At 48.8% G+C, this 18,352-nt stretch overlaps 2 protein-coding genes across 4 annotated transcripts; one reads left to right on the top strand and one right to left on the bottom strand.

Annotated features, from left to right (window-relative positions):
* Positions 1 to 535: 535 nt before the first annotated feature.
* Positions 536 to 4,613, bottom strand: TTC19 (tetratricopeptide repeat domain 19). 2 transcript variants are annotated; one of them, XM_076354923.1, is made up of 10 exons: positions 4,430 to 4,613; positions 4,279 to 4,352; positions 4,077 to 4,187; positions 3,803 to 3,841; positions 3,178 to 3,234; positions 2,854 to 2,915; positions 2,200 to 2,294; positions 1,843 to 1,997; positions 1,383 to 1,545; positions 536 to 856 (listed from the first exon to the last, which is right to left on the bottom strand). In XM_076354923.1, exons 1-10 carry the CDS (start codon positions 4,611 to 4,613, stop codon positions 723 to 725), a joined length of 1,074 nt encoding a protein of 357 aa, XP_076211038.1. In that variant the 3' UTR covers positions 536 to 722. The 2 variants fall into 2 exon arrangements, with proteins under 2 accessions (XP_076211038.1, XP_076211039.1); XM_076354924.1 differs by having other exon boundaries at positions 536 to 853.
* ZSWIM7 (zinc finger SWIM-type containing 7) lies at positions 3,758 to 17,992 on the top strand. 2 transcript variants are annotated; one of them, XM_076354926.1, is made up of 6 exons: positions 3,758 to 4,082; positions 5,329 to 5,426; positions 7,355 to 7,376; positions 11,099 to 11,201; positions 16,845 to 16,949; positions 17,678 to 17,992. In XM_076354926.1, exons 1-6 carry the CDS (start codon positions 4,012 to 4,014, stop codon positions 17,792 to 17,794), a joined length of 516 nt encoding a protein of 171 aa, XP_076211041.1. In that variant the 5' UTR covers positions 3,758 to 4,011; the 3' UTR covers positions 17,795 to 17,992. The 2 variants fall into 2 exon arrangements, with proteins under 2 accessions (XP_076211041.1, XP_076211042.1); XM_076354927.1 differs by lacking the exon at positions 3,758 to 4,082 and adding an exon at positions 4,688 to 4,737.
* Positions 17,993 to 18,352: the final 360 nt, after the last annotated feature.

The raw sequence follows: 18,352 nt of genomic DNA, 5'->3' as shown, positions 1-18,352 counted from the left end.
AGAACTGAAAAATTCTGTTGTATAAGCAGGCTGTTCATACTAGATTCACATGAAGGCATGTACCTTGCAAACGTGATGGTATGTACATGCCATCTTTTCCAAGAGGAAGCCTCAGCATTCTAACACTGACCTATCCAAGAAAGGAAGACAGCTTTCGCACTTAGTGTGCTCTTGGCTGGGGTAAGGTAGCCAAGTGTTTTATTTTTGACACCAGCTCTGCTTTGGTAACATAGTCTCACCCCTCCTCTGAGAGGACATGTTCTATCTTTGGGTGCTAAATGCTTTGAAGAAACCCACTTGATCTTCAGGCAACCTGTTTGAAAAGGACATGGACCTACAGCTCTGTCATGGTATGGGTATAGTCTGGGAAATGCTCTATTGAAGCTAATACATACTGAACTGTAGCACTGACACAAATACACTCCTTGACTTAACTGCAAGTATTAATACCAGACTTTGCTGGCAGTCAAGACAAAGTTAAATCATTAGCATGGTAGGTCACTCTAACCATAGACTACACCACGAATTTACATAGTTAAGATTTCACAACTTTATTTTGGGGCAAGTAAGTTGTTAGGCGATAGCAGCCCTTCTTGTTAAGCAGTCCTTAAACTCCTCATTGCTGTTCCCCTGGAGAATTGCACCAAACTGGTCCCAGGCTGCTTGTACTGACCAATCCTTGCTGCTGTCAGCCACCTCAAGGTTGTATTCTGTGGCCAAACTTATTTGGAGCCCTTTCTCCTCTTGGCCAGCTCAGCTAGTTCTTCCTGGATGTGCTGGACAGAAGCAACATCTCCCTTCTGTTGTGCCTGCTTGAGAGCTTCTTTGTACACTTGTTTTGCTTGCAGGAAGTCTTCTGTAGCAAGAGGAGAAAGTAGCATGGCTAGCCAACTACACACCCATTTTCAGAGTCCCCTCCTGAAGCTGAGCGCATGCAAAGGACATGCAAAAGACTACTTGGAACACTTCAAGAACTAGGGAGGTTCAGAAAACAGCCAGCATAGGGTGCCAACTAAAAGAGCTAGACAGCAGCAATGATGACAGGACAAGGTGCTGCTTCAGCGTTAAGATCTCATCGTAACAAGTCTCAAGCATGTCTTGCATCATTTTGGAACCAGTTACTATACATACAGGACAAGGGAAACTAGATTCACTGGCAACCTTTTGAGTCAGATGCACCAGTACCACATTTATCTTGGACAGGATCCTTCAGCAGCTGAATTCAATTTGAACACAATACAAGTTGCCTACACAAAGTCAGCAGACCTACTGCTTAAACTAAAAATAGTAACACAAAAATAACACTATAGTTCAATGCTACAGTACAGGCATCTGCAGTCAGCACAAGCACAGTGACATGGGCTGGACATTTATTTACTTACCTTTGTGCATCAGAATTGCTGCCAGGTTATTCAGCACCATGTGCTCCTCAGGGTGTTGAGTCTCCTTTGCCAGCTCAGCTGCCCTCTTCACATAGGAGTATGCCTCATCGTAGTGCCCCTGAGCATCCAGTACAGTTGCTAAGTCATTCATCAGGACCACAGTCTGCACCAGGACAGAAAAAGAAGCCTCAGAGCGAGACTTGCATAGAAGTCTAGGGCAGCAGGAGCATCACATTCATACCCCAGTCACACTAGTGAAAGTAGTATTCCCCAGAGAAGCTTTCAGTAATAGTGTCTTATATATCAGCATGCTGCATGCTCATTCTTCCTGGCAGGAAAACAGAAGCTAATTTAGTGCTGTGTACATTTGATGCCAGCAAAGCTGCTTTGAAGGCTGCCTCATTCCCTAGGACATTAGCCTTTCTTTCCCTAGTAGTCCAACTACCATTGTACATGTCACCTGTGGATGAGTCTCTCCCTGAACATCATTTGATATCTGCAGAGCCTTCTCATACATTTTTTGGGCCACTGGGAGCTGGTTAATGTTTTGGAGATAGCGAGCATAGGAGTCTAGGCTCATCCCAAGCAACAGACGGGTGTTGGCCTTTTCTTCAGCTGCAAATAGAGAGGAGGGGAAGTGATCACTTCTACAAGATCAAGCATGAGTCTCCATCCTACAAGAGTAGGAAACCAATGCAGTGTGAAGACAATGGATTGACATGAAGATGGTGCTTAGGCAATAGGGAAAGCAACATCAAAGACAGGGAAATCGAGAAAAGATAATAAGAGAAGCCTTTGGCAGACAAGGCAGTCCCACCTGGTAAGACATCCTCAGGCAAGTCCTTTTGCTTGGTAATCTTCTCCTCCAAGGTCAGGATGCAGAACTCATAGCCAGCCAGGGCTAATTTGTGCCTGCAAAGTACAACTACTCAGCAAAACAAGGCTCCTTCCACCCCTGAAGGGACGGATGTGAACACCTTCAATCCCTCATTGCAGAGGGCCTGTAAGACAGCTTTTCCCCTTCACCAGAAACTTCTTGCCCTCGGTGTTCTTTTCTTGATTATGGCCTGGACCCTTCTCTTGACCCATAGGCAAAGGGATCCAAGATGTGGAGAGGGGCCCCCCCTCCCCCCAAACAAGGCCAGCTAAAGCAACCCATGCCAACACTTCATTGAAAAATGAAGCTACAAGTTGCTTCAAAAGCCTTCTCTCCTGTGAGGTGTGGATTTAAGACTAAAGAGTGATGTCCTCTATGACTAATTCTGCCCTAAAAGCTGGGCAGGTCAGCAAATCACTGTGCTGCGTGACAGCGGGTAGGCAAATATCATGCCTGTGGGAACCTTTATGTTGATGGTATCTTGTCACACCAAAGCTTCCTCAGGCACTCTATGCTTAAAGAGCCCCTGCTCAGCCACCACTGCCACTGTGAAGCTGAGATGAAAGCAAAAAATGCCTTTAGCAGGGAACTCACTGTTTCTGAGCAGCATAGATACTGGCCAGCTTGAGGGACATCTCAAGGATTGCATTGTCATCCTGCCAGGAGGACACACAACACAACTGTTACTCTTCTTGCATCTCCCCAGTAGAAACATTACTTTGCCAGAGAACAAGTTTAGACCTTGAAAATGCCCATCCTGTTGTCTCCAGAGCTGCCATCCCCTCAAAGGAAGTTCTTGAGAAGCTGGCAAGCTCATAGCTAGTATTGCAAGTTTTGAGTAGGAGGTATTACAGCACAAGAAATAGACCAAAGAATTGTTAATACTTCTGATAAAGGCTTTCAGCTGGAAGAACATACCTCCTTTGTGTCCCCTGCAAGCAAATAGCTCATACTTGCTTTGTAGAGCTTTTCTGCCTGAAATGAGAATTTTGAAGAGAATACTGAGGAATGATGGTAGTTAAAACAAGAGACCTCTACTCTTTACGGAGGCAGACTACTGGGAGAAACCTGTCTCACAATTTGCGGCATTTATATTGTACGTCAAGACCAGTGATAAGTGAAAGGCTAACCAGAGCCCAACGGTACTGCCAGCTAGCAGGGTCCTTTCAGTTTCTACTTTAGGACTCCTGCACCAGCCACGAGTTTACCACATCTGTGTGCCTTCAGGGCTTTCCCAGATTCTCCTTGGGACAGCCATCTAACTGCTTGACTATGGCATTTGACAGTAAGAAGTATTCCTTCCCTTGCACACCATGTTGGAGCTCAAAATTTAACTGTGAAAGCATCTTTCTTAGCAGCATGTGCTCCATGGGACTGCAGTCCCAAGGCAAATTATTCTGCTTTGGACTGCAAGATCTCTGCCTCACAACTCTCAGTACGCAGCCTGTCACAGCATGCCACACCTTCAGAACTTGGACATGACAAGACCTTGCACAAGATGTCAGCCTCTTAAAATTCAGAGGGAAAAAAACCAGTTACTCACATTGTCCAGCTGTCCCCGCATGAAGGCCACGTTTGCCATCTGGAAGAGACAGGCGGTGCTGAAGCTCCACAAAGGCTGCGGGGACTAGCCTCAACACAACCGCTTTTCCTTCTACCTACAGCTCCACCACAGACCCAGCATGTGGCACCACACCCCCACCGAAGGGAACTGCGGCCCCACGGCGACTTCTAGCACGGGCCAGACACGACATGGGGCAGCCCCGAGCCAGAGGGCGGCCAGCCCAGCCCCTGCCGGCCCCCCCCGGGCGCCTCACCATGCTGTAAGTGTAGACGATGGCTTTCCTGTTATCCGACTGGTGCGACAGCCGCAGGGCTTGGTGCAGAACCTGCTCGGCCTCCCCCAGCTCCCCCTTCATGACGCTGAGCTGCAGAGAGAGAGGGAAAAGCCGAGGGGCCGGTCACCCGCCAGGGCCCTGGCGTGACGGGCTCCCGGCCCCGCAGGGGACGGCGCCTCACCTTCGCTCTCTTCAGCAGGAGGATAATGGCGTCCTCGCCGTCTTCCTCGGCGTCCCTGGGGAAGAGGGAGAGGGCTGCGGGGCGAGGGTGACCGCCGCCCGCGCCGCCCTGCCCCGAGCCGCCCCGGCCCGCAGCCCGCGACCCGCCTCACCTCCCAGGAAGCCCAGGGCACACCCGACCGGCCGGGCCCACCGCCGCCGCGCGAACCCCGTCCTGCCGCTGCCCTCCTCCCCGCGGGCCCCGCCGCGCCAGGCGGTCCGGGGCGGCGGGAGCCCCGCAGGGCAGCGCCGAGCGGCCAGGCGGCACAGGGCCCGCGGCACCCCTGCCGCCAGCATCCTCACCCGCGGGCCCTTTAAGAGCTCGCCCGCGCCCTCGCCACGTGATGCGGGCCGGTGCGTCACCCGGGGCAAAGGGCGCCTGTTACTATGGAGACGCGCCCTCCCGGCTGCGCGGCCACAGGTAGGCCCGGCCCCGGGGTCGCCGTCCCAGGACCGGCGGCTCTGAATAGCCCCGACGCGGCTCCACCGTGCCGAGGGAGCCCCCGGGGACCGCAGCGGGGAGCAGCCGCCGCGCGGGGCGGCGCTAGCGCGGCTCCCGCTGCCGGGGCCTGGCAGCCGGCCGCCCTTCCCCGAGAGACCCCCAGCGCGGCTCGCGGGCCCCGGGGGCAGCCAGGCCCTCCTGCCGCAGGGGCGCGGGCGGCGGCGGGTGGGCTGTGCGTCCTCCTCTGCCGGGAACTGCCTTGGCCCAGCGCCGGGACGCTCTGGGCCAGGGCCTCTTCCTGCTGCCGGCTGTATCGCCCCCCCGCCCCTCCTTCCACGGGATCTGTTTATACGTGGGGGTATCTGAGAGAGACCCCTGCGTTTTTGAGAAACCCTTTGTTCCGAGAAAGTGTAAAAAACACAGTTCGAAAGGCGCTGAGGATGCCCTTTCCTTGGCCTCATGGCAGGGTTGAAATAGAGTACTGCCCAGATAAACTGTCCCGGTTTATAGTATCTGTGGTGACCTTAATGATTTCCCACTGTCTCCTGTTCTCCTCTGTCTTGCTTCCAGTCACGAGGCCAGTGCCAATGAGATGGATAGTACCTTGCCAGCAGTAGCAGAAGAGCTTTTGAAAGAGATCAAAAAGGCTTTTCAGGAGACCTCACACGGTACGTAAAGAACAGAACCATCCCAGCAGGCGGTGGGCCAATACTACTGGCGCTGTCGAACCTTCAGGTAGCAATGAAGGTTGTCAGCCTCTCCTTGCTTTCATCTTCTGCAGACTCTGTTGCATAAGGGGTGGCCTTCACTTTCAGGAGTGGCAGAGTAAGATGTTGAGGCCGCATGCCTTTTCTTGCATGCTTTTAAAAGTAGGGTATTATAAAAGTCAGTATATTTGGGCTTCCGCATTTCTTTTTAAAATTAATCCCTGTGGTTCTGAGTGTATATTTAGTTCTGTACTGGATACAACTTGTCTGGACACAAAGGGGTTTGAAGCACAGGTAATAAGGAGCAGCCTGCTTCCCAAAATTAGACCAGGTTGGACACTTTTTTGAACATGGGACCTAGGGCAATGCTGCTTGCTTTGAGCTTGTAGTGTAAGTGGTTGCACTTGAGAGATGATAATTTACATAATTCTAGGTAGGCGTTTTGTTGTGCCTACTGTACTGCTGGTTTTTTAGACTCACTAATTTCAAAACTGGAGCTGAAAGGGAAATCTTTGTAAAAACGATCATGTTTCCTGACTGACCGGCAGAGGGTGTTGTGTTAGTGATCCCAGGGCAAAGAACAACTTCCCCGTTGCTTGAATGAAGCAAGCATAAGCCAACAGTTAAATCTTGGCCAATTCTAGCAGCTAGTTAAGAACAACTACCTTCGTTGCACTCTGGATTACTAACGTAGTTCTGCAATCTGTGCTGAAAGAATAAACATGTGTTTGTGTTTACTTGATAAGTAGTGCAGAATGGTTCTTCCTAAGGAAAGTGTCTATTTAAGGAATATTTCAGCTGCACTGGAACCAACCAAATAAACATTCAGAGAAGTCTGTTTGAGTATTACATTTGAGTGGGAAATGGGCAGAGACTTAATGTCTAAACTGTCAGAGTGACCACATTGACAGCTTTCCGGCATACTTGTAGTATGGCTCCTGTCAGGTTAGAGTAGGTCCAAAATCTACATGTGACTTTTTAAAAGAGCTTTATAAATCCTGTTGTAAACTAGAAAAAAAAGTCAACGTTCCTTTTAAGGGTTACTTCTCCTTAAAGCACCGAAATAGTACACTGGGACATAACTGCCGAAAGAAACTGATCAATCACTTTGGAGAATTAAATTAGAATAAAGTCAGAAAAGTCAAACCAACAGCATAAGTCACAGTGAATATTTTGAATTGTTGGAACAAAGGATTTTAAAAGTCAAAAGTCCTTATCTTCCAGTGGAATACAGAGACGTAGTACACTGTGTCCCATTAGTGATAACAGAAAGATCAGATTTGATGACCAGAGCCTAAGCTGTTAGCTACAACAAACAGACTAATTTTCTTAAATGTAATTTTCCATCTTAACAAGAAGTTCTAATAAGTGAAGCCATTATGTTTCTGTGTGCTGTATTAAAAGCTATAAACTAGTGGCGCCCGGCAAGACTATGCTGGGAAAAGAACAACATTTTTAAAGTTGTGATGCCAGAATTTTCAACTCATGCCAAGAGAGTTTCAGGGAAACCAATACATATATATTTTTAACCAACTTCTTAAAGTGACAGAGTAAGATGTTGAGGCCGCATGCCTTTTGTTGCATGCTTTTAAAAGTAGGATATTATAAAAGTCAGTATATTTGGGCTTCTGCATTTCTTTTTAAAATTAATCCCTGTGGTTCTGAATGTATACTTAATTGCTGTACTTGGTAAGTGCCTTAGCACTACCATAGCAGATCATTTTGCTGCTCCTTGTTGCTTTTTGGTGGCTAGAGAGGATGGCTAGAGCAGTGCAGTCCTGCGTAGCCGTTGGGGGAACATTAGGGAGACACTAGCCTCCCTGTGATGTTGATGTCTCTCACAGTGGGGAAGTTCAGCAAGATCATGCTTCGTTTTCTTTTTGTTGCAGTCCCCGATGACCTGCTGCTGGGGTAAGTATCTTTTGCTTCAGTTCTTGTCCCAAGTGTCCTGCTAAAGGGCAGCTGATAATCTGCTCTCATCATAGTACTGCTATTTTTTTCCTGTGTTTGACCAGTACATGTTTCTCATGCAGAGTTGCTACGTGTTTTTGCTGGTAGTGGAAATGAAGGTCCGAAGAGACAATCTCAAGGGTTTTTCCAGCGATTCATGGAATTATCTCTGTATCGCTGAATCTCCTGTGATAACTTGCTCTGATTTGGGTGGATTAAACATGCAGAAACCCAGAACGTTTAACCTGAGCCCTGAGTCCACCCTCAGATCTGGAATGAGTTTTCTGTGAGAGTGGACTGTGTTTCAGAGTGATTCATGCCACTGGAGTGCTGCATCTCCGCTGCGTTCATATCATTGTGAGCACAGCAGCATCCTGATACCCCTCCTTCTGTTTGAGTCACGGGCTTGTGTGATAGAAAGGGAGAAGTGAATGTATCATCTCTCTGCACAAGGGAATTGTTAACTTGAAGATTACCTTGAGAGTTTTCTTCTGTTTAGAAGTCGTCTCAGGTCAGCTTCATCGTCCTTGCATTGATTGAAGCTTGTGAATATTTCAGTCATTCCCAAGCAGTCTCCTAAGAGATCCAAGTTTTACAACTTCTGCAGCCCCCACTAATTGGTGTTGAAAAGGCACCATCACAGTAAGAAAGGCTTTTCAGATTCACCTTTAACTTTGTGTTCTTGCCTGCCTGTAATTTAGCCAGGAGAGGAGATCACAGGAACCCTTCAGGCCTTAATGTCTTTGGGTCTAAAGTTATCCAACATAACACGTGTGAAAGGTATGCATGCTGGCTCCCTCTTCTGGGACCACAATGGCCTTTGAAGGGTGGGATTATATTTGACAAGTCCCGTAACTTTTTGTTTCCTTCTTGTCATAAAAGAAAAGAGGAGGAAAGAAATTCCCTTGTTAAGTTTAATAATGGTTGGGTGGTAACTCTTGGCACTCAGATTTCCATCAATTCCCTGTGACCAGTGGCTCAGAAGTATTCTGATTTAATTTCTGAATCTCTTCCAAATCTCTGAAGTCCTTGAATTTCCTTTGGGCATTTCCCTTACTTATTTCCTGTTAGACTGATCAAATTATATAAATGAAAAAAGAATTCCCCAAATTTGAAAGAGTTACTGAAACTTATTAAACTCAGCCCCCTTATAGTCCCAAACCTAATCATTAAGGAATGTCTTACGTTGAGTGTTCCCCCACCCACCTCCTCTCAGTCCTCAGATGAAGCCAATCCTTATTGCCTTGAGTTTGTGCAACTGAAGTGTTGGTCTTCCTGGAATAAATCTGTCTGCTTGGCTTGTTATCAATGAGATTGACTCAGATGCACAGGTCAGCCATGCTGCTGAGATGCCAGGGCTCTGCCTTGGCTCTTTGTGTCTTCACTGGGGTTGGAAATGTTCCTCTGCTTTCTCCTGTTCTCCTGCTCATGTTTTGTACTATCTTTTCATCACTGCTGATTTTCTTGTTGTTTACCCTTGTAACTAACCCAGACTACACAGATTTTTCTTGGTGGATAAAAGGTCTGTAAAATTAACTGCGTTGCCCCTGAGCTCTTTGGAACCCATTCAGAGCAGCTGGATATACAGGTCTAGAATAACTTTTAAGCCTATGAGCTGTCTGGACAATAGGCTAAAGGTACAGATGTCCATATTTGACATACAGCTTATCATATACCCTTGCACGGCAGGGGATGTGCAGACAATGAGTATGTAGATGGAAACTACTGTGCCTTCAGGACTCGCAGCTCTTTATTTTTCCACTTGCTGGTGTGGAATTTTACAGCACCGAGCACAGCAGCGGCCAGACACCAGCATATGCCTCCATGGTGCTGCAGCACAGGACTGAGGCTGAGGAGAGAGTTGTGTAGAGGCCGTGTTTTGCAGGAAGCAAACATGTACCTGAGCAAACCTGGCTAACCTCATCTTTACCCCATCCCAGGCACTCTCTGATCCATACATGCTGTGCAGTGGTGCATCCCTGCATGGTGATGTGTCCTGCTTGGAAGGAAAGGAAAAGGAAAGGGTTTTTAGGGAGGGTGGAGTGACATAAGGCATATGCTGTCCCTGGATGTTTATCTGGAATAAGTTTGCTGTCTCTGAGCCCTACTGGTAGCTGGATTACAGATGTAAAACTGCTGCTATCTGGTGGCTCCATGTGTAGTGGAGTCTTAAGTATTTCCCTGATGGTCTTTAGCTTCCTATTGATGCGGTTTGGTGGGTAGAGAAAGAATAATTTAGACCTCAGTTGTGACTGTGATAGAGGAGATGCGATCACTACAAAATGACTCATTTGTTCTCCAGGGTTTAAACCAGTTTCCCTGGGATGAGGAAGGAGCCCTATTGCTGCATTTCCTATTGCTCAAGGAGCTATATATCATTGTTGCTCTCTCCTTGCTCCGAGGCATGATGTGTGGGCCATAACTGGAGGTGGGATTCAAGACCAACTGATCAATAATCTGATCCAGGGCAACTCATCCAGGACAGCCTGTATGTACAATTAAGGTGTCCCAGAGCACGAACCCCTTTTCCCCTTAGCATTAGCAAGTCTGCCTCCGTGTGCTCTTGTTTACCTGGTGCTGCTCCCACTAAAATCCATGTTTGTGCTCGTTGTGCTCATGTGACAGTTTCACAGTTTACCGCAACAAGGATAATTGAGCTGTGTGTGTGACACTGCCTGTTGCCTGTAAACTCTGTTGGATCCCCAGCACTGTGCATCCCCCAGGATTTCCTTCCTGCATCTTCTTTTTGCCAACATGTCTTGCTTCTGCTGCCAGAGGTGCAGTTTCCCCTGAAGAAGACCTAGTGTATTTAGGGTGCTGGGCAGAAGGAAAGCTTCCAGCTTTAAAGTCTAGATTCACTGTTTGATAAATTGGTTAAGCACCAGTGCTCTGTCTACACAGAGTTTGTATCAGAAGAACTATGGGAATACTAACAAAAAGGTTGATCAGATCACTGTAAGGACAACCTGTGTCTCTTGCTTCACCTACACTCCCTTTGCAATAATCAGTGATCTGTAAAGGGACTGCCAAGCCAGAAATGCTGCTCAAAGATAACTCCTCACCTACATGGCTAACACTGTGTCACAGTCATAGAGACTGACTAAAAAAGTCTTACTTCTGTGTCTCCGATGCACTTAGTCTCATTTTAGTTCAGGACAGGAACCACTTCATGTCCTGTTTGTGCAGCAGGCAGCCAGGATAGTGTTTGGGTCATAGTGCTGAAGAAGAAACACTTAAGCTGTAATGTCCTGTGTAAGAAAAATCTTTAAAATGCCTTGTAATTAAATGCGAGTGGGATTTTGTAAAGAGATGTGGGGCTGTTTGGGAGCAGCTTGGAAATTTGGAAGTTCTCTTAAGAATATAAAAAAAGATGTAGATGCTCCAAATAGCTGGCAGAGTAGAGGCTGTCGTTAAGGACTGAGTCCTGTCTGTCTTCCAGGAGAGCGATTGTCAGCTGGGATTGGTGGTCACTTGGTGAAACACAGCAAAGCTGAGAAAGACAAATGCACTTCGCTGCTTGGTAGTGTAATTAATGGAGCTGTAACTGGTGGGATTTTGAGAGGCAATGGGAACCTTTGGCTACAGGCCGCCTGGCCTCCATAGGGCTAAATCCCATGGATTAAGGCTAAGACAAGTGGTCTCCTTTTGTGGTGTGACCTAACTAGAGACACGTTCTTTTTCAGGCTGAAGTTCGTATTTGGCCCATCTGCTGTCCCAGCTTTGGATTTGGTGGATCAGCGTTCTGTCACCCGAGTCATGTCCCCCAGTGGAAGGACTGCATACCAGGTACACACTGTTTTTCTCCGCTTCAGTCTTACTTTCTGATGGTTTCCAGTTGACGTGTGAGCCAATATTTTCCTAACTTGCAGAACATGGAAGGACACTTGGATAAACACAGAGAGAATATCAATATTTTACAGACTCCTAAAGTGATACTGGAGAGCAGTAGCCACAGACTAGACTTAGAACAGCATGGTACACTACCGTTTTCTTTGTGGCTCCCAGCCAGTCAGAGACGATTTCTTACGTGTTTGTGGGTATCACAATCAGAAGGAAGTTTTCCAGGGATTGCTAATTTTGCTTTATTACTTTCATTCTATCCAGCAAAGGCAGTTCTTCCTCTTGACAAACTGTACACAACGGAGTGTTATCTGCCATTACTGCATTTCTTTCCCTGTTGCACTCCAAATCCTCAGTGTCCTGAATGCTTTTGACCTCTACTTGGCAACAGGATCCTTGCTGCCTGGGAGGAAGCAATGCAGGCCAAATCCATGGGTTTCATTCTAGTTCACTGTAGCCAAGCCTGTGAATCACAGAAACATCTTCATAAAATGGCATTTTAGGAAGAAGAGCCCACCTTAGCCCTAAAGATCAAACTCCTCTTACAGCACAGGATCGGAGATGGATCTGAGGCTCATTTGGTGACGAGAGGAACCATTGGCACTTCTTTCTGACTTTTCTGTGGTACGGACAATTCCTTGCTTTACTGTGCCACAGCGCTGGTGGCATCTCTGTTGGGGACAGTCTGTCTGTTCTGTGAGCCATTGACCAGCTGCATCCAGCCCATGGGGGTCACAGAGTCAAAGAGACACTGTGTGCTGTGCCCTAGCTGAGTCTGTATAAGCAGTGGCACCCTGTGCCCATAAGATTTTGGTGAAGAAGCACCTAATTCCTTCTACTTAGCACTACTAACCCCCTCAGATAGCACAGCCCCCTCCATTGCTGAACCTGGTGCTCTGCTTTTTCACACACCAGAGAAGGGGGAAATCTCTTTGCTCGCTGTTGCAGCAGCCAAGAGGAACATTTCCAAATATTCTCCCTAAAAAGGGCCTTCTCTCCTTCACTGGAGGTGCTGGGATGCTTTGGGGTCATCTAGGGTAAGAGAAGAGCTGTGAAGCCAGGCTTGGGTAACGACAGAAATGTTTTTCATGTGTTCAGAGCTTGCATTGCTTGATTTGCACATGGAGTCTTTATTGCTTCTGGGGCCTTGGAGAGGACATCGGCCCCTCCAGAGAGGCATGATTCATAAATATACAGGGCTCAAGAACACAGCCTTTGATTTGAGTTGGGGGCTTGCCTGTGGGTATTTGGTAAAGCCTAAGAAGCACTGCTTCCAGGACCCTTAGACAGCAGCTGCCTCAGTAATTGAATGCTTAAAGGCTTTTCCTTTTTTACTGTTGCTCGGATGAATATGCCACTGGGCAGAGAATGGTCACATTCTCCTTGCAGAGCTTTGTCGGGCCATGCAGGCTAAGGCAGAGCTTTGCAGGCTGGGATGCACAGTGTTCACTTAGCACCCTTTTGTGTGAAGGATGAGGAGGACTGCTTAGAGCCTCTGGTCTTCCCAGCGAGCCTAAATGTGTGCTCACATGCTCACAGCTTTTCTGCAGCATGGCAGAGTTATCCGCATCTTAAGAGGCCTAATATTCATCTCTTAGATGCAGGAAGCCTCATGAGACACTGAGGAGATCAGAGAAGCATGGCGAAAGGGCTTTGATATGCTGCGTGCCGCCCTGACACCCTGTTCTGGTCTGGGCAGGGTCGCTGCTGAACAGTGCTGCCTCAAACTGTGTGTGCTGCAGCAAGGCAGGCACCCCTCCACACTGCCCAGCCCTCTCCCCACTGAAGTGAGGGGCCAAAAATTCCTGCTGGCGGCAGTCCTGCAGTCACCGAATGGGAGCTGATTGATTAATATCTACTGATGGCCCCAACAGTTGGCTCAACTGGTGCACACTGGAAAAGAGCAAGTGTCAGAACTGCTCTCCTCCTGCCGCTGCAGGTAGAGGGAGCCACCGGTTCCCCTGCGGGGAAGGAACCCCTGGACGGGTAGATCAGGGCTGGTCACCAGGAGTTAATGTAGGACAAGTCCTGCCTTCTGCCAAGCACTTTGTAGCTGATGGGTATGATGTGAGCGGCCCCCCTGCATCACCCAGGGTCTGTGCCTGTGTCCTCCCAGCTGACAGGCAGCCTACAGGAAGCAGTCCCTGCCTGCAGGGTGCATGTGTGCTTCTGAGCAGCATTCCTCTTTAGTGGAGCTTGATTGCTGATTAAGGCCATGCCAATGAGTTCATTAACAGGAATCTGAAAAGATATTTTGTCTGGGGGTGTGAGGCTGGTCCTATTGTGAAATTCTTCCTCAGCACAGCTGTCTGAGATGCAGAAACGAAGAGCAGAGCCTCCCCTGAGGCTGCTGGATGGAGCAGTGACAAGAACATAATCTGGGGCCATAGAAACCGAAACACTGAGTAGGATACTGCACTTAAGAGTAGCTGGGTAGCATCACTGGCTCTTCATTCATGTGTGTGTGTGTGTGGTGTAGACACGTATCGCAGCTGTGTGCACTTCTCCCTCAGCAGAGAAGCATGCTCAGTGCAGTGGGGAATGGGGGGGCATCCGTAGCTGCCTGGGCACATGCACAGTCATCCCTTTCACTTATTCCCCAGAAAGTCAGCTCTGTCATTTGCACCCAGATGTTGTTGAGCTGGAATGTGAGGTGGTGCTTTCACTTGCAGCTGGATTTGGAGAACTGTTCTCGTTGAGGCCACGAGGCTGGTCCTATTGTGAAACTCCTTTGGGTCATCATAGCCAAATCTGAGATGCTGATCCTTCACAGGCTAAAATGCTGTTTGCGTTCCATATCACCCAGCTCATCTTGGGGTACTGCTTCAGGGAAAAACGGCTCTGCTCAGACAGGCCCTAGGACTGCAGCCTGTAGTGTAGGCAGCTCTTGCCCTCAGGAACCGAGATGGGAGAAAAAAGCGCCCTCAGTCAAATGAAAGCTATGATTTGTCTTTTAATGCCTGGGCATTAATGCCCTTGCTACTTAATAGAGTAGCACCAATTGGGTATTCAAGGGCTGATGTTACCTCAGAGCTGTTAATCATCCCAGAAGAGCTTGTGTAATACCTGCCTATGCTGCAGACTAAAGCCAACCCTTGTAACTCCAGGTCAGGGATAAATTAGTCTTACCTGTTGCAGAGATGGTGGATGCTGGCTGATGGTGGAGCTGTGCTGGATTCAGCAGAAGTGTAAAGTGGTGAGGAGGTGGCAGTTGGGGCACCTATTAGCAATGCCTGAGTTGCAGAAATGCTGAGCTGTGGGAGCGAAGCCAGTTAGCAGGGGGAGAGGCAGTGCTTTAGCCCTCCTGCCAACTGTCACTTGCATTGCTCACATCCTGCACTTTTATTGGATTCTTCTTTTTTATGTCTTTTTTAATTAATTTCCTAGAACTGTATGGCAACCTGCCCCACCGTGAAGGATTTGAGCATCGGGTCCTGGCACAGACTGTGGCGCTACCTAGCTGTACACTGGTGGCAGCAGTAGCTGCCATGGTGCTATAGCTGGCTCTCCTGCATCCCCACACGCTGGCAGGGACACCACCACCAAGGTGATTTTTCCTCGCTGTGCAGCCAGCAAGCGCCTGGAGATGAGGGCAGCGGAAGGAAATCTCACAGCATCGCAGGGCCAAGAGAGCACTCCAGTGCCTAGCTTGGCTGCAGCTGGCCAGAAACAGAGGCACCTTTTTCTCTTGGTCTTTGGATTTTAGATTCTGCCTTATTAGGCAGAAGCTGCATTCTTGCCATCTGGGTCAGGACAGGGGAAAGCTAAACTCAGCCCAAATCTGGCAGTGTATGTGTTTTCCCCCCCTCCTCAAAGGAAAACACTTCTGAAGGAAAGGCACCATCGGAATACTTCATCTTGGAAAAAACAATCAAAGGGGCTAGAGAAAAACAAACTTATCACAAGTGAAACAAACTCAGCCTGGAGTATAAGGAGGGCCCAGGGTAAAGGCCAGACTTAAAAAAGAATGGTTTACCCTGAAATGGGAATGTGAGTCTTGTGTCCTGAATCTGCTGGCAGTAAGGGGGATTATGAGGCATAGGCGCTTCTGCTGGAGAGCTTAAACTTGTGGACGTTACCTGTCAGGCAAGGGGTGCAGAGTGAGCTCCAGGGCACAGGGGAAGGCTCCCCTTGCAAGTGCAGCTCTGGACCGGGAGGGATGATGTTCCTCTGGAGGGACTTAGGAGTGCCAGGGGCGTCCCGGAGGGGAGCAGCACTCTGCAGAGCTCCTCTGTCTTTTTACTTTTTTGTGTTTATCTTTGGATTTAGGTGTATGTGTGCCACAAACCCAACCAGAATCTAAAGCGTGGTATGGGAGAGGAGTGTGGTGTGCCAGTAAAGCCCAGAGGCCTGTGTGCAGAGGAGGGCACTGCTGGTGATTACACCATTCTCTGGAGGATCCAGGAAGAGTTAGTGCCAGCTGTCGAGGCCACAGAGCTGACACAAAGCACTTGCTCTCGCTGTGGCAGATACGAGACACATCAGAGCAAATACTCTGTGGTGATTGTGTTTTGGCCACAGGGTGCACTCAGTTTAGGCCTCAGAGCATTAGTAAAGTCCATGCTATTGAGCGCAGGTTTCTGCTTAAAGTCTGCGAGTATGTTCCGCTCCTGCAGACCCTTCCCTTGCAATAGGAGAGGGCAGAGCAGTTGGCTCTTAAAGTAGCTTTCTAAAAGCTATTTTCTAGTCTTGAAGAAACCAAAGAGAAATGATCCGTAGGTTAGCTTTCCCATACCATGCAGTCAGCTCCAGCAGCTCACAGATTGCCTGTCAGTTTCTCCATGCTGGAAATGAATGCTTCCCTCACCTGGCTGCCTGCATCCCATGCCCATGGTGCAGAGCAATATGCCTCGGTACCAGCCTTGCAGAGAAACAGCATGTGGGAAAAGGAGGCAGTGCTGTTCCCAAACCAGAGATGGAGCAGGGAGGCTTCTTCTGTGGAGACTTCAACTTTGTTCATTCAGGCAAAACTGGATTCTGAGAGCTGCAGCTGGTTTTGACAGCAGAACAGCAAGAGCCTTTGCAGCCTTCAGCCACTGGAGCTGGTTAGAAAAGGCCTTGCTGCGAGTGCTCACTGCTGCTCTCCTTCCATCCCCAGGTCTGTGGTGGCCCTGGATTCTCAAATGAGCTTTCTGTGACAAGAGAGTCTTCGTCATCTTCAACTATCCTGTGTCTGCCAGTAATGGGGGAGGAAGCTCGCTGGAGGGGCTGGCAGCTTGCTGTGCTTCCAGCTTTGGGAGATCAGGGGAGGGGGGTGTGTGCTCGGTGCCACTGCCCTTTTCCTGATCTCTTAGCAGCAGACAAGTCACTGGAGCCAAGGTCTGCTGCAAGCACAGGTGTACGTACAGGAGCGCTTCCTTGCCTGTAGGGAGAGAAGCGTGTAGAGACCATGAGAAAGCTGAGGAGCTTCAAGCTTAGATGAGTCGCTGCGGTGTTTGGTGACTCTTTTGTATTGTGGCAGCTGCTCTCCAGTTGCATGCTGTGAGTCATTGCGGAGAGGATATCAGGCCAGATACATGCTAAGAGTTAGAGAAATTAAAAGTGAATGCTGTCTCTGACTCCCGCTTCCTCTGGCTGCCTTTGTTTCAGGTCCTTGGGAGCTCAGGCAAACTCTACACCTGCTACAGTTCCTGCCACTTCTGCACGTGTCCTGCTTTTGGTTTTACTGTACTGCAGAAGAGCGAGAGCCTTCTGGTAAGTTGTCTGCCCTAACTTGGGGCCGGGACAGGGAACGGGGGAGAAGGCTGTGCTCTGCTCCTTGAACCTGAGTAGCCTGAAGTTTCAAAGGGAGCAAACACATTCGTGTTGAGTTGGCCACGTAGGCTCTGTCTGACCCATTGCATAATCTGGCCTCTGGGAGTTGCGGTATTTGGGTGGAGCTAGGCCTTACAAGGGCTAGGGAGGGCTTTTGTTCTTAATTACACATTACTGTTCTGACTTTCAAGAGATGAATAATCCCTGGTCTCTTGGAACAAGGGCTATTGCTGCTAATGGGACTGCCACATGGAGTCTGGCTGATGAAGTGGTGCAGTTCACCTGGTGCCAGTGAAGAAGGGCTCAGGGTAACTAATTGGTCTGCAGGTGTCCTCTTGTTTTTGAGAGCTGTGTGGGCTGCCAGACAGTACCAAGCTGACTCTTGTTCTTTATAGTCTGGATCTACCTTCTCCTGCATGCATGTGGGGAGGGCATCAGGAGCCAGTTAACACTTTGCTGTGTGTCAGATCCCTGTATTAGATTATCCTGATGGCAGAACTGACCTGGTACGACTGGAGCGCCAGCCTGTGCCAGGGCTTGGTGTGCCTGGGAGGGGTGAGCGCTTCATTAGACCCATTCTGGCCAGGATGGATTTTTGTGGCTTCCAGATAGAGCATGACATTCCCGCATTGCTCCAGCTCTTAACTTGGCTGCACTATTATTTGCAGTGCAAACATATACTTGCCGTCTACCTCAGTCAGGCCATGGGAGCCTGCCAGGAACTATCTGTCTCTGAGGAGCAGCTCACAAGCATCTTACTGGCTGAGGAAGAGGATGGAGGATGAAGGATTTGGATCACATGTAGATGTGCTTTCTGTGTGCCCTCCCGGCTGTGTAGCTGGCATTTTTCATATCTACAAGGCTGTCAAATGTTCATCGTGGCTGGTAGGTTTCTTCCTGTGCTGCAGCCAAGTGTGACATTAATTAGCAGCCTTGCACTGATGGACTAATTAAAAAATGATAAGAAGCCTGTGTTGACTTCATTTTCACTTATTTAGGCTATTCTTGGGATTGCTGAAGGTGTTTGAATTAATCTGTAGTATTGTGTGCTTGGGATGTGGGGATATGAACAGTCCAGCAGGTCTCTTAGGGATCCATTAAACCTTGTTAAATCTGCTCGTGCTTTGACTAACCCCACCGCCCTTCCAGTGCCTGCATGGCTTTGTGGAGTTGGCCTTTGACAGAGTGACGCTGCAGTGGCTCTTTGCAGCTGGCTGCTCACAGCAGTTCCTGATTCATCACTGGCAAACCTGTACCAGGGACTAGGGCAGGCAGCACCTCTCAGCACCTCGAGCTTGATGACAGGTCTGTGCTTCCGCTGTGCTTACTGTAATACAGGATCT

The sequence above is a fragment of the Aptenodytes patagonicus genome, chromosome 17, assembly GCF_965638725.1.
Source record: "Aptenodytes patagonicus chromosome 17, bAptPat1.pri.cur, whole genome shotgun sequence".
NCBI classification, from domain to species: Eukaryota; Metazoa; Chordata; class Aves; order Sphenisciformes; family Spheniscidae; genus Aptenodytes; species Aptenodytes patagonicus.
The sequence above is the reverse complement of the archived record's forward strand: the minus strand, read 5'-3'. Positions and strand labels throughout refer to the sequence as shown.

Coding starts and splice junctions, on each gene's coding strand:
- ZSWIM7 (XM_076354926.1), top strand. CDS start 4,012: ATGGGGCAGCCCCGAGCCAGAGGGCGGCCAGCCCAGCCCCTGCCGGCC. Junction 4,083..5,328: donor CCCGGGCGCCTCACCATGCT/GTAAGTGTAGAC, acceptor TCTTGCTTCCAG/TCACGAGGCCAGTGCCAATG. Junction 16,950..17,677: donor AGAAGAGCGAGAGCCTTCTG/GTAAGTTGTCTG, acceptor TATTATTTGCAG/TGCAAACATATACTTGCCGT.
- TTC19 (XM_076354923.1), bottom strand. CDS start 4,613: ATGCTGGCGGCAGGGGTGCCGCGGGCCCTGTGCCGCCTGGCCGCTCGG. Junction 4,353..4,429: donor TGCCCTGGGCTTCCTGGGAG/GTGAGGCGGGTC, acceptor CTCGCCCCGCAG/CCCTCTCCCTCTTCCCCAGG. Junction 2,295..2,853: donor ATCTATGCTGCTCAGAAACA/GTGAGTTCCCTG, acceptor TGTACTTTGCAG/GCACAAATTAGCCCTGGCTG.